Raw genomic sequence first — 18,735 nt, forward strand, 5'->3', positions numbered from 1 at the left:
CCAAGGATAATGGGGCTAGAGGGTTCTGAAGGCTATTTACACCTTGTGCAGTACTTAATGTGCCCTGCTTTCTCTTTTTTTCTGTAGTCTGTATGTTCTTCTACCCTGTGAAAGATAGGAAGCTTCACCTCGCTTCCCTATACTTTTTGCTTCTTTAGATATATTTTATGTCATTCCCTCCCACTTCTTGCCTCTCTCAGCTAATGTTCCTACTATTTCCACCCTCTGCTTACCCAAAACCATTACTGCCTTCTGGAAGCTCCAAAGGATGGGTGCTGCCAAGCAGAACCATCTTAGGACCCAGGCTGGTCCTAACACACAAATCTTCATATCTTTATACTTAATACCCTTTTAGTAGAAGGGCAACACTTAGACCTTTCAGGAAGGAGTTCTCTCTTGGGGTAAAAAATAGCTTCATAAAACTTTACCTTTACAAAGCCAAAGGACATGTGTGTGTCACAACAGTGACCATTCCCTGAAGTACACTGAGCAAGCTCCAAGACTTAGAATCACATGAGGATGAAAGTTTTTCCAGACTAAGCCCTTAACAAAAGATTGTGTGGAAGCAACATAACCTAGAGGAAAAACTTGCTATATTTTTTTATTGTCACTGAGACACATTTACTGAGCACTGCATGATTCCTTGCTGACAAAGGAGTAGCCTTTTAGATCTGTGTCCCCTCAACATATGTGCTGAATAGCTTCTTCCTGCTGGTGTGCTTATTCTGTAACTTTTCTATCAAAAGGCTTCATGGAGATTTCTGAGTGGCCACCAAGAGTAAGGCGTTCACGTAGCAGCTCCTGCTTTCTTACTATCTCCTCTGTTGTGGCTTCAGGGCCCCAAACCTAGAAAATAAAGGCATTTGTAGATAATTTGGATGCAACTTCTGCAGCTGAAGCATTAAGGAGATATTATTAGCCAAACAGAGCCATGTTTTAGCACTCCTTTCCATCCTGAGACAGAATAAAACTAGTGGGGTCTCCCAGCAATTTGCATGTGTACAAACAGAGCATTCTCTTGTTGTCAGTTCCAATCTATAACATAACGTGGGGTCACATTAGGGATAATGTGGGAAAGAAGATCCTAAGCTAATTGTTTAGAATGACTGACTCAGGTCCAAGATCTTCAGAGTGGAAAATAGTAATTAGCTGTGGAGTCATAGACAGTGTAACCTCATTCTCTGAGACCATTGCAGAAACTAGCACAGAGTTAGGGAAATGGTAAACAAACTCCAAACAAAAAAATCTCAGTTAGTAATGGGATTCTTTTCCTTTGTAAGGAGAGAAAAAAAAATTACTTTGCTGTGGTTATCTTTTCCTGTTTCTGTTATTTGTGAATGAGTATTAACAAGTCCCTGACAAAAAAATGAATCTATTACCAATATTCTAACTCTAGGATGTAAATGTTTCATGTGCTGTGATCCCTTTAGTTCAGTAACTGTCTCTGACATGAATAATCATGTGACAACTAAGTGAAAAGGCAAGTTAGAAGTTGTTGCTGGTCCCAGCATGAGGGCTCCTATCCTTTGAGTGCAGGAATGTAAAAATCCATACCATGAACCAAGCTCTGTTTGTGTTTTACTGTGGGTCAGCTTTTAAAACCTTGTAAGAGTTTGATTTCCATGATAATTTTCTTAGTATATGTGTACATATACACACAAACGAGATATGAACTCTTTAGTTTACTGTAGCTCTGTGGCAGCATCGCTAGTTGAGTTGTGAAGTCATTCCATCACATTGGCCTCATTCTTGATCTACAGCAAGGTCTACCTTTAAATTACCGTGAAACTACACTCATGTTTTGCTGTCACACATACTTTTCTGGGTTTGAATGTGATGTCATCTTCCTTGGTAGCACCACTGGTTATCAAAGAGTGGAGATAAAGAACACTGTCCTTAAGAGAATGCGTGGGCTTTTCAAAAACGAACTTCTCCACACCTGTCAGAGGTAGCTTTGAAGGCTGAAAGAGAAGAAGTTATCAGTTACACAAATACATGGTGCATGGAAGCAAGGCACCTTCTGATACTTCTTTTGCTGTCTGTTTACTGTGGGTGTATTTTTCTTAGTCTGTTCAGAATCTGTTTTTCTTAAAACTGATGTATTTTAATAACCAAAAATTGTGAGGGGAAACTTTTTTAAAAGTGGAGGATGAGTCTCCTTCTTGGACACTAAAACATTAGCTGCTCTTGAAGAGCTGCAATACAATCACCTAGTACCACTGGTGATCCCATTCTGTGCCAGGTGATGAATAAATAAACACTTAAAGTTGTTGTTCTCCTGAATATGAATTCTATACTATCCCTGACAATCAAAACGTTTTTGAAAGGGGGAAACTAACAGGGCTGCTGAAGGACACTTCCAGCCATGCAGATAAAACTGCATTTTCTCTGTAAAAAGCATCCTGGGTCTGACTAACAATTACCACTGGTAAACCACCCCCAATAAGACAAGCAGGATGTAGTCTGATGTCAGCTTGAGAATTGGGGCAACGAAGGTAGTCAAGGCTCCTGGGGGTGCAGGAAAGGTATTTGGGAATATAACAGCCAAACACCAGTGTGGGATTTGGGAAACAGGGCTTGGATCAACAGTAGAAGATGAAGGATATGAGAAAAGATGGGAAATGAGAAGTCAGCAAGCCTGATATCATTTCAGTTAGTTCCTTCAGCATAATAAAAAGACCTTTCTACTAATTCAAAAGGCTTTGGTTTCATCCTATGAAGAAACAGGTAGTCCCTTCAAGAAATTACAGTTATGGGTTTTTCAGTATTTACAACAACAGAGCTGGATGACCATAAACTTCAGGAAGAGGGGGGGAAAGAAGAGGAAATATTTCTGTGTCCTGTCACTGATACAAATCATAATTCTTGAGAGGGACTGGGGAAGGCATGGAGTTCATACAATTAGTAAGTCAAAATTTCAGCCTACAAGCAAGTACAAGTACTAGCAAGAACAAGTCCCAGCTTCTGAAAATACTTAGCAAAACTGTCTAATTTATAGCTTTAGTGAGACATGAATGGCAAATAAAAAAGCACTCCACCAAAGATTAACAAATCAATCCTGTGTTACCCTCTTTCATACCTCTTTTACTTTCTCTTCATCTTTTTTTTCTGGTACTTGCGGCAAATTTTCCAGTTTGGTTTGGAGCAGTTCAATTATTCTAGAATCTGCAAAGGCTTGAGCAATATCAAGAGCATTCTTTCCTGTATATACATATAAAAAAAAAGGCAAAACTCTAAACAAACAAAAAACCCCACTCAAAAACCTGTGTGAGCCATGCAAATGAACCTTGGCAGTTGTTATTGCAACTGGATAATAACACAATAGTCAACTGAATTTAATTTGGCCTTTATTTCATTAACTGTTCAGTGTGCCAGCAGCATACCTGACACTGGTGTAGGGGCTGGCAGTTATGAGCACTACTTGCAGAAATAAGGGCTTGGAGAAACAAACATTGAAACCAAATATTGCAGGAATTCTTAGAGTGGTTGCTTTGCTCTTAATGTCCTGGCATTTGCAGCTTAATATACTGGTCCTGCAGGTTGTAATTTTGATTTTAAGAGCTGAAAGCATTTAGCACTAGGAGATGGATGGCACGATACAAAGTTAGAAATGTAGACCAAGCTGTTGTAGGTATCTACCTCTTACAGTGCTTGCTTTGTGCATTGCAGGAAAGCCCTGTGGTTTAACTAGTGCTGAACACCTTCGGTGCCTAAGAAAGGAAAAATTCCCCTCAATCTAGAGACACTGTGGCTGTAATGTTGTTGTGACACCAAACTGCCAAGTGAATTGGAACTCCACATGGGAACAGAAATAAGCAATATACATCACTTCTACAAGCAGGGCTTCACCTACTAGGCATTTTGGGAAGGAAAGTCTCACTGTACAGAAATAATGCTTTCTATGTTTGAGCAAGGGCTTAAAATGTGATGTTACTGTTAAATTACTCTAAATATAGAAGAAATAACGTTGAATGAGGGATCTGCTGTGAAGAGGTAACACCTCAGTGTCAGTTCATATTTGTTTTCCTCTTAAGTTCTTTTTTTCTTATGAAGTAATCTTTGTGCCAAACAGCAAATATTTTAACCAGTGCTGCCTGTACATAAAAATAAGTGATTTAAATGGGTGGCAGTGTACACATTAGCCACAACTAAAATCTACTTTTCCATCAAATAATATTCATAACTAGGTAGATGGTTTTTATTAAAGTCACTTAGAATTCCATATATATCTTGTGAGGAGTAAGTGTCCTTAATCATGTAATTAATCATGTTACTTTATTTTCTAGATGCATAAAATCCAAGAAAGCTGAATATTTACAATAGTTAACTCCACACTGAGGGAAAGTAATTGAACCTAACTCACACTTTCATCCTGATCCTGATAGCAATCATAAATTCAGAACACTTCTCAAAGTGTTCCAACAACCTGGGGGGGGGGGTGGGGGTGGTTAATTAAACCCACAGGGAAAAGGACTTTTTGGCAGACGCTGATATTTACCATTGCTGTTTACTGTTTGGATGTCAGCACCCGCACTGATTAGAAAATAGACTATATCCAATCTGCAGATCTCAATGGCTCTCATTAGTGGGGTTGCATTGCCTGCTGCAGGGGCATCCACGGCCGCTCCAGCCTCCACTAACAGTTCAGCAATATCTAGGTATCCGTTGTAGCAAGCATGGTGGAGGGGAGTCCACATGAAATTGTCTGTTGCATTCACATCAGACCTATAAAAGTAAGAGAGGTTGTGGCAAATGCTAATAGATTCTGTACCATGCACAGCTCTAAGTACAATCAATGTTACCTGCCCACTGCAGTAGGATGTTCAGTATGTTTTTATATTGCTACTGCTACTCTGAAAACATTTTGGTATCTGGTATATAGCTCAGTGAAATATTAACTGTAAGAGTGTGTCTCAGTGGTGATCATATCTCTCGTGGTGTCTCATGCCTCATCTACAGGGTGTCTTCTATATGGAGTGTGGGTAAGATGAAAAGAAACAGTAGCATCAGGGAAAGTTTATGTTGAATATTAGGAATAATTTCTTCACCAAGATTGTCAAACCCTGGACTAGGCTGCCCAGCAAAATGGCAGAGTTGCCATCCCTGAGGGATTTAAAAGACATGTAAATGTGCTGCTGAGGGACATTGTTTAATGGTGGATTTGGCAGTGGTAGGTTAACAGTTGGTCTTGATCTTTACAGTCTTTTCCAACCTAAATCATTCTATGAAAGTTTTCAAAGGTACAGGGGGAAAATGGACATTCAAACAGCTTAGCTCTCCAGCAGGAAGAGGGAGGTGATTGTCACCCTGTACTCAGCACTGGTGAGGCCACACCTTGAGTATTGTGTTCAGTTCTGGGCCCCTCACTGTAGGAAGGATACTGAGGTGCTAGAGCCTGTCCAGAGAAGGGCAGCGAGGCTCATGAAGGGCCTGGACAATGGTCTGCCCAGGGCAGCGGTGAACGAGTTCAAGCAGCATGTGGACCTGGTGTTTAGGGACATAGTTTACTGTTGACCCTTCAGTGCTGGGTCGAAGGTTGGACTGGATGATCTTCAAGGTCTCTTCCAACCAGATATAGCCAGTGATTCTGTGGTGTTAGCGCTCCAGCTTGACTAAGATTGACAAAAAGCAGATTTAGGAACAGAAAACAGAATGCCTCTGAGGAAAGAACATGCTCTAAAACACTTGGCAAAATTGCTTATTGTCCAATTTACAAATGAGTTAGAGAAGGTCTGCCTTAGGAAAATATAAGGATTTAAAACCTTTGCAGCCACTGTGCCACTGGAGTAGACCTGTTCCTGCTCCCAGGTTAAAACTGGCATGTTCTGAAGGATGCAAGGCTTTGTTGGTGGGAAATATTTGCAATGTGATGCCTTTGGATGAAGCTTAGGGGGAAAAGCATGGTCAGCCCTTTAGCAACTGGCTACCTTGTGAGCTTTTGGTCTGGGGTTGTGAAAATCAAGGCTTGGGGAATGGGAGCTACTAAAGCCTCTTAATTATGTTTAAAGGGAATAAATACGGTTTAACCGAATCATTGCAGAAAACACAGTCCGTGAGCATGTCCAGACCAGCAACCTCCCACCTGCACCAAAAGCTCATAAGGAGAATCTTGAGTACTCAGAGTCAATTATTTGTGTGGTATTTAAGACAGCCTAGAGATCCTGAACTGTCCTGAAATTAGGGTTGTTGTCCCATTTACTCTAGGGACAAGGAGCTGATGTTTTCCCAAAAGACATGGAAGGAGGGAGAAGGAATTAAAATTATGATGAACAGTTTTTTGCTCTTCAAGTCAGGTGGTTAAAAATTTAACTCCAGACCAAAAGAGAAAATTTCTCTGTTCTTCTTGTTTAAATGTTTAATTTTTTTTCCTTTTTTTTTTTCCTCCAGAATTCTACCTTTGGTGAAGGTCTTATCACAGTTATTTCTCCTGACCTACCAGTTTTACCTTTGTTATCTTTCAGTTACTTAGCCCTTATGTTTTATTCGTACATAGTTTTCATTTCCTTTATATTTCTCATTAAAATAAGATATTCCAGTTATTCCACTTTCTCTCTCAACCCAGTCTCCATGCCTGTACAGATGCTCTGTCTGCCCCTGAATCCTTCTTCCTAATTTTATTCTATCAGGAACAAACCAATCAAATGGAACAGGGATAGCACAGCACTGACTTAAAAATTCTTCAGCATTTATTCCTGAACAAGCATTGAATTTGCCTTTAGCCCCAAACTGATGTACTTCTGAGTCTTTCTGGAACAAGATTGAAAGCACCTACCATGAAGTTGCATTTAAACCTCAGCATTTCTATAGCTCTGAATAAATGCTTTGGTTTCTATTTGAAATTAATCTGCGTTGCCACACTGAAAAGGTTATATTGTGACATGTATTTGAACTCCCATGCCAAACTCAAAGCATTTCAAAGTTCACTCTGTTGAAAGATGCAAAGCTAAACACTGTACTAATAACTTCTCTCCACTTCCTGATTTCTGTAAATTTAAAAGTCTCAAAATTGGTACTATTTGTTAAAACTATACTTCTAGGTCTTAAATATGGGAAGTAACTCAAGTGCTGTCTAGTGAGGTTTGACGAAAGCAGCAGGAATTAACTTGCTAGATTAATTTGCTAACTCTTGCATCCTTATGTTTGGAAGACCTGAATATACACATTTACACAACTTCCCCTATGCTCCAGGAATATCAGTATAATTACCAGGGTGTGTAAAGATTCATGTGCTGTTCAGTCTTTGCAGGAACTGAAGCAATGACTACAGCCACTTATCCTGAGAAATGAATGTTAAAATGAATTCTAGCTATAGGTAGAGAACAAAGCTAATGCAAATGTATTTGAAAAACGTTCATTTAAGCACTTATGTGAATAAGTGTAGGACTACAGCAGTCCAAGAAAAAAGAAAAGATTATGCTATTACACAAGTATGACTGAATCTTAAATTGATTTCATTTTTAAGCTGTCATTGAGATTTTTCACAAGTGTCTGCAAGCTGCAAAATTGCTGAAGCACTTCTAAAATGAGGAACAGACTAAACAGCAGCACGTGCTTCTGTTGTAAATCCTGCTGCCTCGGCCAGCTGAGGCTAAGGAGGAAAGTGATTATAAGGCTTATCCCCTTAAATCATTTGCAGGCAAAGGCCCTGGCATGTGGAACAGGGAAGTGAAGGATTGCCTTGATGATTTCAGGCGAGTCACTTGAGCCAGATTTCCCCAAAATCATTTATCTGTTTTTGAGAGTTCTTTTTCTGAGACAGTGGTATGAACTAACTGCAAGTCCAATAGACTGGATTTGTACGCACTTCGCTTCTGACCAGAACATTAATAGGCTAAGTGCTAAAAATTTCAGGCCTGGGGAATTTATCTCCTGGATGTCTCTATTTCCTTGCTACTAAAATGTGAGAAATAATAAACTAACCCTCTAATTCAGAAACATATTGAACTAACTTTAATACCAAATAATAATATTTGCATATAAAAACCAAATCATAGTCTGTTGCTTCCAAGTACTTAATGGGAATTTATGCTTTTGAGAGCCCTTCCAAAACATGTTAAAAACAAAATCTCTGAAAAGTTCTTACCCCTTTTCCAGAAGATACTGCACAACCTCTTTGTTCCCACTTGCACATGCAGCTATCAAAGGTGTTTTGTAATATTTATCTTTTATGTCTACTGGCACACCCTCCTCAAATGCTTTCTGTAAAGATAAGATGTCTCCTTCTCTGACTAGGTAGTTAATATTCATGTACATTTTCCTCGGCTCTTCTATATACCAGGCACGGTCATCATGCACAGGATGGGCAGATGGGTGGTCTCGGTTAAAATGGTAGCTATTAGCAGTGTCCTGAACAGCCTCAATCATGTACACTGGGAAGCCATCTTCCCTACGTGGACACGTGCTCTCTGGAACAACACAAATTGGCATGGCAGTGCCTTTTTTGCCTCTTTGTTTCTTCCCTTTCTTCTTCTTCCCTTTGGGTCCAAAGGCCGTTATAAGACAGTTTTTATGCAAGTAGACAGACCCTTTGAAGAATTTGTCCACTTCAATTCCCTCAGGGTCAGAACTTTCATGCATTGCAGCAATAGTTTCTATTTGTTCAATGTCCACAAAGGCACAATTTTTCTGGATAACTGCTATAAAATCCTCTTTAGTTACTGTGCCATCTCCCTGGTCGACAGCCTCAAATGCCTTGCGGAGGGCAGCCTGGTGCTCTAAGGACCAGTCGTAGAGCCTTATTGCCCAGCGTGGGTTGTCCTCCTTAGCCTCAGGCTCAGACTGCTTTTTAAAGGCATTTTCAATTTTACGTAATTCTGCTGCTGCTGCTTTAAAACCACCTTCCCTGGCAATAGCTCTTGGGGTTTTTGTTAATAAGTTTTTCCATGTAGGATCACAGCCTAAAAATAGAGACACAATTATCATCGTCATCAAATCATCATAGAATGGTACACTGAATATGTAGCAGAATTCCCAATTACATAATATAAGACTACTTGCAATATATATGCCAATAATTGTCACAGATTGGCAGGTTTACACTGGCTTATTTATCAACAGCAATAGGCAATGGAACTGCATCTTTGATCCCAGACTGGGAGGCTTGCAACATTGTCTGTGTTTGTTTCTCAAAGGAATTTTCATGCTCTTCTTATCTGTCCGCTCACGAATATGTATAGAAAGGCAGGAGTTCAGTGAAAAGTTTACATTTTTACTTAAAGCAGTGAGCAAGGTTAAGGAGAAACAAACTAAGATTAAAATGTCACTCCGTTTTCTATACCCTAATCTTGCAATTTGGCAATGTGCCACTAGTTACATGTTTGAATCATAAGCACAGAACATAGGATTTTGCATGGTCCTTTTGAATCAAAGGTTGAAGTGCTATAATCACCTGATTAAGGTAGAGAGTGATCCCAGATGCTTTGGAATAGGTTTCAGTCCCCAGGGGCACCAAGTTTTCTTTATGGCTACACTGAGATAATCTCATAGAATGGTTTGGGTTGGAAGGAATCTTAAAGGTCATCTAGTCCAACCCCCCTGCAGTGAGCAGGGACATCTTCACCTAGATCAGGTTGCTCAGAGCTCCATCCAACCTGACTTGGAATGTTTCCAGGGATGGAGCTTCTACCTCTCTGGGCAATCTGTGCAAGTGCTTCACCAGCCTCATTGTAAAAAATTTCTTCCTTGTATCTATTGTAAAACTACCCTCTTAGTTTAAATTATTTTAAAATTATTAGCAAACCAAAACCTCAAGTTTCAGTGCCATCTTCTACAAACAACAAGCACCAGAATCCTTTAATACAGGTAGACTATAACTTACACAAACCCATGATGTTTCTGCTGCTTTCTTTGAAAAAAGTTTGATCTTATCGAGATTCTTATCCAGAAATGAATCTTAATAACTTGTTAGGCACTTCTTAATGAGCATTACATTTGTCACATGATATGCCAGAGAGTCAAATCCTCCATAAATGCCAAGTGAAATCTTTCCTTCAGCACAGAAAAAGAAGTGCAAAGTAACTTATTTGTAACATACCTCTCTGTCCTATAAATTTGCAGCAATTTGCAAATCCTCCCTCCGCAGCATAGTGAAGTGGTGTGTTACCATTCATAGCAATCAGCCCCAAGTCTCCGTTATAAGCTGAAATTATCCGCAGAATCTAGAAAAACAAAGGCACCCAAAATCTTATCTTTTTCTTCAGATGGGGAAATGTGAGAATGAGTTACAAATAAATCATGTTCAGGTGATCAGTACATGCATTACATTCACGTTTTTGGTAGTGCTACGCTTACAGAAGTCAGGAAAAGGAAACTTTGTGTAGTTGCAGACACCAAGGACAGTCTTCATTCCTGCCAGCCTACTGCATGCCACCATTTTGAAGTAACTCTGACACTGCATGCACAATGAAAACTGCATGATTTTATATGCACATTGAAGATGAAAGATAAGGAGGAAGATGCCTAACTGCAGCTGTTTGCATCTACCCTTATTAGGGCAATGTTTCATCCAAGTTACACATCTGTGACAATGCTACACGTTGAGAGAAACAAGGTCTCCAACAGAGCTGTTCACACCAGAGAGCCACACTAGCATACACGCTCAGAGCTACCTTAGCAACAAAGGCTTTGCACCTGTGAGAGAATCTAGCACTGCTGGATTCCCTTTGATACGTAAAAAGCTGTTATTGACTGCTGACCATTATGCTTTGATCAGCTGAGGTACTAGACTCAAAACACAACCAAAAACACCCAACTCCAAACAAACAAACAAAAACACTCCAGGTTTGTCTGCAAACAGCAATGCTTTAATACAACGACTGATGATACCTCAAAAAAGCCTCCTTTGGCTGCAAAATGTGCAGCACTGTGTCTTTCAAAGTCAAACAGGTTAACATCAACTCCTCGTTCAAGCAGCCCACGCACCAGCTCGAGAACACCTTCTCTTGCAGCTTCCATTAAGGCTGTGCGGCCTGTAGCCTGCAAGGCAGGAAGAAAACTATTCAGAATTCATTTTGCATGCTAATTCAGGTTGAAACAATATGATCTGAGTGTTACCAGGTGGCATAAAATTGAAGGTCTTCTTTTTAGGTATTACCAAGTAAAAGGATGCAAGTTTAATGTTTCAAGGACACTTGGAGGTAAACTTTAAGAATCTAGTCATAATGCTGCTAAAGTATATGTAGTCAAATCCCCTCCACCCAATATATTAGTAAGTCAAGTCCCTTGACCAGTCTCCATGAAAATCAATTCCTCAGCTAAGGAATTATTTATTTTGTGTGCATGCTGTCATGCACATCTACAAAATTTAACACAAAATGCCACCTCTGTCATGCCAGAGCATGAGGAGGAGTGCTAAGGAGAAGGCAAAGCAACTGCACAATTCCACTACTGTTGTGTGAGGAAAATTCAGGTTCTAGTACACCAACACACTGTCTTTTTCTAGGTAATAGTGTATATTTGTGATTAGCAATGCCTGTTTTCTTTATAAAGGCTGACTTTGGTAGATCAGAGCACATCTTAGATAAGAGATCACCAGCTATTAACATGTTGGCTCATGGCATCACTTAGAATAACTTTTTTTTGGCACCCCGCATCCCAAGATGAGTAGAGACAGCAGTAAGCCATGGATGTTGTTCTGCTGAACCATGCTTTTTTGCTTGATATCTTTCTCTGGATCTAGCAAACCCTTTCCATTATATGACCAGGTATGTGCCCACTATACTACCAAAAAAATGCAGTTTTCTCACATTGCAGGTGCACTGTGTGTATGAAACAGACACGTGCATAAGAGGATAGGATTATGATGTCCAAACATGGGGTTTCCTATAGCTGCAAACTAGGAAAGATGTAGCAAAACTAGGACCAAAACAAAAGCCATGGGTAGTTTTAAGGGAAAAACTTGAGTTCCTTGACTTGATCAACAGCACAGAGCTTCAGTTCTTCAGGTCTTTATTAAATTAAGAAAGTACATAAATGACTAAGACATACAAAAGGGGAAAAAAAGAGTTTCTTATGCCTCACCCTTGCCTTGATTTTTCATCATGTTTTCCATGCTGGACTCACCTTTTAGTGAGTATTATTTCAACAATGAAAAACTTAGGATGTGAATATTATTTTAGTGAATATTATTTCAACACTGAAAAACTTAGGATGCACCCAGACAAAATACAAATCAGCATTGCTCCACTGAACTGTAGCTTCTACAAGCTGGCCCAATTACATTTGGGTTTGTAAAATATTTGCACTTTAATCTACAAAAATCTGAATCAAGATACATGGTTCAAATAGGAGGCCTGCTCCTGCAAACAAAAAAAAGGTGGTACAGAAGAGGGGAAAAGGCATGGCCACAGAGTTAAGCACTTGTTCAACTGAGGTATGTCATATACTCTAGTTGCCTGGTAACTATTCTATAGTCTCATTTCTTAGTTACAGAAATATTCATACCGGGTTTCTTGCATTGGGATTTGCTCCTCTTTCCAAGAAATTCAGGCATATTTCTTTAATATCATGAGCTTCCTCACAGGCTTTTAGAAACACAGGCTTCCCATCAGCAGCACAGTTGTTAACATCTGCACCCTTATCCAAAGCAATCTGTGTGCAGTGGTAGTGCCGCCTTGTAGGTAAAAGGCAGTAAAACAAAACACCTGCAAAGAAAACCAGCAGAGGTTATGAGCCAATACTAAGTTATTAGAAAGATTACTTATTAAGTTATTTATGTGGACAGTAAGTTCACCATAAGCCAGCAATATGCCCTTGTGGCCAAGAAGGCCAGCAGTGTATTGGGGTGTACCAAGAAGAGTGTGGCCAGCACATTGAGAGAGGTTCTTCTCCTTCCCCTTTACTCTGCCCTAGTAAGGCCACATCTGGAGCATTTGGTAAAGTTCTGGGCTCCCCAGTTCAAGAGAGACAAGGGATTACTGGAAAGAGTCTCTTGGAGGGCTACAAAGATAATGAGAAGACTGGAGAATCTGTCTTATGAGGAAAGGCTGAGACACCTGGGACTAGCCTCCATAAGACTGAGAGGGAATCTTATCAATACTTATCAGTATCTAAAGGGCAGGGGTCCAGAGGGTGGGGCCAGATTCTTTTCAGTGGTGCCCAGTGACAGGACTGGGGAAATGGGCACAAACTGGAACACAGGAGGGCTGTCTGAACATCAGGAAAAACCTTTTTCCTGTGAGGGAGAAAGCACTGGAAAGGGCTGCCCAGAGAACTTGTAGACTCTCCTTCTCTAGAGAGATTCAAAACCTGCCTAGACATAATACTGGGCAAACTGCTCTGGGCGACCCTGCTTTAACAAGGAGGTTGGACTAGAGGATTCCCAGAGGTTACTTCCAACCCTTTCCATTTTGTGATTAGACTATAAGCTTCACAGCTGAATGGACAAAGACCAGTTAACTTCTCCTAGAGTATACACATGCAAAATGTTTAGCAACTTTAAACCTGGGGAGCAAACCAGCATTTGATAAATGACAGGTCATTGGCATGATTCTCAATCGCAAGTTACCTTTCAGCTGTGTACTGGATGGATGTATGATTTAAAGGCTTAGACCTTTCAGGGACAGTCTTTTTCATCAAAGCTCTTATAGCCAATAGCTTCTGCTGAGGATCACCCTCAACCACTGTTCTTCTCTACAGATCGGACACAACATAGCCAACAAGTGTATAACGTAATAAAGGGGTCGTTATGTTGTATTTCTGGTCTGATAAAGTCCTCTTTTACTTACCTTTGCCTTCATTATCCACAGTCGTCATGTCTGCTTTAGCTCCTGCTAATATATCCAAAACCAACTCATGGCCCAGCTCAGCTGCCTTCATTGCTGGAGTACATCCCATTTTGTCCTGGACATCTGGATGAGCTCCCTGTTCTAGCAAGAATCTGCACATATCAGTGTTGTTTTTAATGCAAGCCAGATGAAGGGCACTATATCCTTCCATGGGCTCTGTGGCATTAATGAGATTGGGGAATCCATTCTGGACCAGCTTTTCTATTTGTTTCTTGTCTTTCTGGTGAACGCATTGAAGAAGTTTGTAGATCTGTAAATTTAGAAGTCTGTTATCTACCGGTAACATCCTGGAACAAGAAAAAAATGGCTTTTTTCAGGGAAGCAAGTTCTGTGTGCAGAGAAGAAAACATGCAAGCTCAAAGATGAGATTATAATTGCATGCCGGCAAGAACAGGAATCAAGTCTTGGTCAAGGCATGAAAAGATCCACTTCAACTTGACAGTACACTACACTTTGAATTAATTTATCTAATTTGGTACGTACAAGTTATATAGACACTATATAAGCACATCGTAGCACTTTGCAAAATTGTTCAGACTTTTCTGAAGGAGTCTCATTTAAGGTGAAAATTCGTAAACTATAAGGTAACTGCTATCCATTCACAGAACTGTTTTAATCTACCATTACTTGGAATCCTAAGGAGAGGCTGATCACCTGCCATTTTAGTACTTCAAAGGGGAAAAAAATAATCACAAGTCACAGCATCCTTGGACTTGCTGAAATATGAAATTAATAGTAGCATCACCTCATCACTACTTGGGCACCTTTTTTTTTTTCTTTTTGGTAGCCAATACATGACCTTCCTGTTGCACTATGGACATAAAATTGCATTTCTCTGTGGCAAAACCCTTGGGGAAAAAACAGTGCAGACAGTGGGGCACTGGCCTGGAAAAGGTTTCCCTAGGCAATGTCATGTATTCTTCTGGAGAAAATGTCAGTGCAGAAAGCCAGCTCTGCATTTCCCTCATGTCCAACTTTGATTTTGGTTTTAGGATTTTTAGCCTCTTTTAGTTTCAGCACTTGTAGGTGGAGGGCCAAGCACAGATCAGATGTTAAATAGGACCATTTCTGAAGCTTGCTTGAGTGGATGGGAAGCTTCCTATGACCTTCAGCAAGCCTTGGGTCACCCTGTATCTACAAGTGCGCTTACAGAACACACAGCAGAAAATTGTGGAGGAACAACATCCTGGTAGGGAATACTTGGGGTTTGTGGGGTGTTTTTTTATTAGCAATATATCCTGTAAGTGGAACCACTCAGCGATCTGTCTGGCTTCTGCTGGGTGCTTTGTGGATGTCCAAGAAAAAGTGAGTTTTAAGAGATGTGGAAGAATGCACAGTTCCAACCGACTTTTTTAGGCAACATCTCCCATTCTGGAAAGGGAACCTGAGACAAAACTGCAGGAAAAGTAGAAAAAAAATAATAAAAGAATGCAGACCAGTGTTGGAAATTGATAGAGTGGTAATCCTTGTACCACAGGTACAACATCCCAGTTGTTTTTTCTTCAACTACCATCTTTCATTTCTTTTGAAGCTCTGCAGCCAGCCTATTTTTCAAAGAGCGAGGGTGTGAGTTTACTGATTACCGTCCCTCCTGTGTTTCTCCCTACTAAACAAGCACTGGGCACTCTCCCTGTGCATCTGCCCATGCTGCCTAAAGATACCTGCAGCCCTAAATCAGGCTAGGTGAAAACCAACCTGATCTTTCACAACCCTCATTCTGTTTATATGCAAAGTATATTCTTGTATTGAAAAAACTTAATTATGAAGTAGCAACAACTTAAATCTGTTGCCAGTGGTTTATTTTCATCCCTAGCATGTTGTGCTTCTTGTGGTATGTTGTCCTGTGAAAGCAAATAAATGCAGAGATTGTTTTCTCTACTGCCAGGGGTTACAACTATCACAGCACTCTAGTTCTAAAGTTTAGTGTTGAGAAATCAGGCTCCTTCTGGGTAATGCTGTGGCAGAAGTGAAAACTGCTCTCCCCTGCGGAGTCTAGCTTTTAGAGTCTGAAACATTAGGGAGTAATTTCTGAGCAAATCCTCCATAGAGGCAGTTTCTCCTGCCTTCTGAATGCAGGGAAAGAAGTGGTGTAAAGTCTGCAGGGACTGTGACAAGGAGCAGCAAGAAGCCACTGCAGGAAAGGCTCTTAGAGTACTTACATCACTGAAACTCAGCAAAAGAAATATTTTTGAAGATAGATGGATCTGACAAGCTTAACTGTGTTCCATTTCCCACCACCCTGTAGCAGCAAGGAATTTGGATTTACTTTCAAAAACTGGATCCTTTCTTCCCACTGTTATTCATTATTTGCACCTGGATTTTCTACAGCATTTTTTCAGGAACTCATGTAGGATCAAAACTTGCTTTCCCTTCTCCTCTCTGAAGCTGCAAACACTGAGGAAATCTACATTCTCCATGGAAATAGATTAGCGATGCTACAGAACACAAGCAGCATTGCAGTTGGTAAAAATCTGTTAGCAACATTTGATGGAGACAAAAATTAACTTAATATTGAATGCATTATGTATTTGGATTTATTTTATGAATTATCCCTGAGATTCAGAACAGTGCTAGCGCTAGCTCTTGCACAAACATCGTCACTGAAGCACATGCATCCAAGAATAAGCACATCCCAAAATACCATGTTTTTCAGTGGGTGAGACAACACACTTGCAAAACAAGTCTGAAACTGAAGTGAAATAAATATGTGATTAGGTATTACGTGCTCTCTACAACCTTTGTCCTTCTCAGGACGTGAGACTGACAGGACACCTTACTATAGGCTTTTCTTTTTGCTCACAAGATAAAGTATTTCACTCCATTACAATTTTTGCCCCAATTCAGCCTGCTCTGTTTTTCGTGATGCTTTTGAGATGCTTATCATGGCATTCTTTTAATACTTCACATGCAATAACAAAATTATTTCCATAAACATAAGTGAAATGATTTTCCTCACAATGTTGATGTTGTTATCTCAATTCAACCACCAGTAAGGTCCTACCAAATTTCAAGTCTTTGCTTCAAAGCCCTAAGATCCAACAATTTACATGAAAACTACCACACCATCTTAACTGCAACAGTTAGTATTTTTTTGCAGTATTCCTTGAAAGTGACTGGATCAAGTTTCATTAGAAGTTCCTACAGTAACAGAGTGTGGTGGGTTGAAAATTTCCGCCCCCCCCCCCCCCCCTTAAACTTTACCGGACTAGCTCAGTTTGGAAGAGAATGGAGCTGTATTTACAAGCAAAACTACAATCTACAATGAAATGCAATGAATATGTACAAATATACAGTATTTACAATATTTACAATTAATAAAACAGCACAAGGACCCCTTTCCCTGTCCAAAAGACCAAGGAAAGCTGCCTCCCCCACCCCTCACTCCCACCCTGTACAAATGGGAAAAGAGAGAGAAGCAGAGAAGGTTAATACCAGACAAAAAGTGCAGTGAAGATCGGCAAAGCCTGTTAGAATCTCCCCAGAGAAGAAGCAAGGAGAAAAGAACAGAACTAGAGATTGTTTTGGGAACCAAATCTTATGGGAGATAACCCTCCAATGGAATTGTTTAGAATAATCATAATTTTCATTTTTACACCCAATAGTGATTTACTTACACTTTTACTACTTTCTTCTCTAAATCTGTGAAAAATTTTAAAGACATAGCCCTGAACTACCACACAGAGTCAAAGTAAGACAGAAAACTCTACCCAGAATTGGGTAAAGTTACAAGGAAGTGAAACACGTTTCTATAATGAAAATGTAACTGCAGCATTCTGCAAATTTTCATTAAGTAAATACTATCAACCATATGTATTTCACAGAGGTTTTAATCTGTAACAAAATTTTTAATGGAAAACAAGTTAATGTGGCTGTGGGATAGTCATACTCCAGGGAGGACTTCATGAAGCTATAGTCAAAAATCCCAAGCTTGTAATATCTGCTTAGCAACAATGTTATTTGTTGACAAACATCATTAGAATCACTACCTGCATTCTGTCAGCTTGTATCATCATTTAGGTTGAGAGCACGAATTAATTTCAAATTCAGATTAATCTTTTTCCTTGAACACTTGGCATTAAGAAAATCATTTTAATCAGATTCTTGTTTTCTCACAAAGCTTTCCAAGCTGTGATTAAGGCACATCAGTAGAGATAAAAGGTCTGGCGGTCAGCAGTCTTGCTTGCTGCCTCTCAGTTGAAGCCTGGCACCTGCCTGTTGTTAGAAGCACTTGTTACTCCCTTTTAAAAGTTTTCAGCATGTCTCAGTTTCAACATTTCAAGTTAAAAACATCCCTTTAATTGTCACTATTCTTGAACCACTAAACAAAATTTTCATGTGTTTTATCTTCAGTGAGAGAAAATAGCTTAACACTTTCTAAATTTAATCTGTTTGCATGCAGGCCATAGAGATAAACACAAGCGCTGCAGGCTGGTATAAAAGAAACCAATATGGCAACAGTGCTGTGCTATATTTACAGCCTTATAAAAATAATTGCACTGGATTTGGGGCTGTGACTAATGTTTAATAGGAGCAATGCAGCAAAATCTTCCTAAAGTCGAATTCCAGTACAATGAGGTGCCTATAATGCTGGATTGTCTCTTTAAGCCCTTTTTGAAGTTAATTCTCGAGAAACGTTTTGCCTTGGGCAGAGGCACAGCTCAGTGCTGAACAATGGTCACATGGCTGGTGCTCTGTGTCAGAATTGAGCAGGTTTCCATCTTGTGTTGCCATAGCCCAGATACAGCCCTCTGGGAAAATGGGCCCAGTCTTGAATGTTGTAAAGACAGTCCAGAGGTTATGGCTAGAATAGTTCAAACAATGTAAATTCTTTTTATCTTTAGTTTGTCTTGCAATTTCTAGTCACTTTAGTGTTCATCCAAACTGGAATGGAACAGAATCCAAGTGGCCAGCAGCAGATAGCCCTGGGGACAGCCAGCACGTGGCCATCAGG

At 40.0% G+C, this 18,735-nt stretch overlaps 1 protein-coding gene across 1 annotated transcript; it reads right to left on the reverse strand.

Annotated features, from left to right (window-relative positions):
• Positions 1–720: 720 nt before the first annotated feature.
• On the reverse strand, positions 721–14,070 carry ANKEF1 (ankyrin repeat and EF-hand domain containing 1). The gene is made up of 9 exons (XM_054383748.1): positions 13,725–14,070; positions 12,442–12,641; positions 10,825–10,974; positions 10,034–10,157; positions 8,084–8,897; positions 4,499–4,725; positions 3,080–3,201; positions 1,818–1,961; positions 721–846 (listed from the first exon to the last, which is right to left on the reverse strand). The coding sequence occupies exons 1-9, from the start codon at positions 14,068–14,070 to the stop codon at positions 721–723; spliced, it is 2,253 nt and encodes a 750-aa protein (XP_054239723.1).
• Between the last annotated feature and the right edge of the window lie 4,665 nt (positions 14,071–18,735).

This window comes from Indicator indicator, chromosome 9, assembly GCF_027791375.1.
Source record: "Indicator indicator isolate 239-I01 chromosome 9, UM_Iind_1.1, whole genome shotgun sequence".
NCBI classification, from domain to species: domain Eukaryota; kingdom Metazoa; phylum Chordata; class Aves; order Piciformes; family Indicatoridae; genus Indicator; species Indicator indicator.

What these genes read in the sequence shown, in the direction of transcription:
- ANKEF1 (XM_054383748.1), bottom strand. Translation starts at nt 14,070, where the DNA reads ATGTTACCGGTAGATAACAGACTTCTAAATTTACAGATCTACAAACTT. An exon ending in TGTGGATAATGAAGGCAAAG is followed by an intron (nt 12,642 to 13,724) that starts GTAAGTAAAAGA and finishes TTTTCTTTGCAG; the next exon opens with GTGTTTTGTTTTACTGCCTT. An exon ending in ATGAAGAGAAAGTAAAAGAG is followed by an intron (nt 1,962 to 3,079) that starts GTATGAAAGAGG and finishes CTTCTCTTTCAG; the next exon opens with CCTTCAAAGCTACCTCTGAC.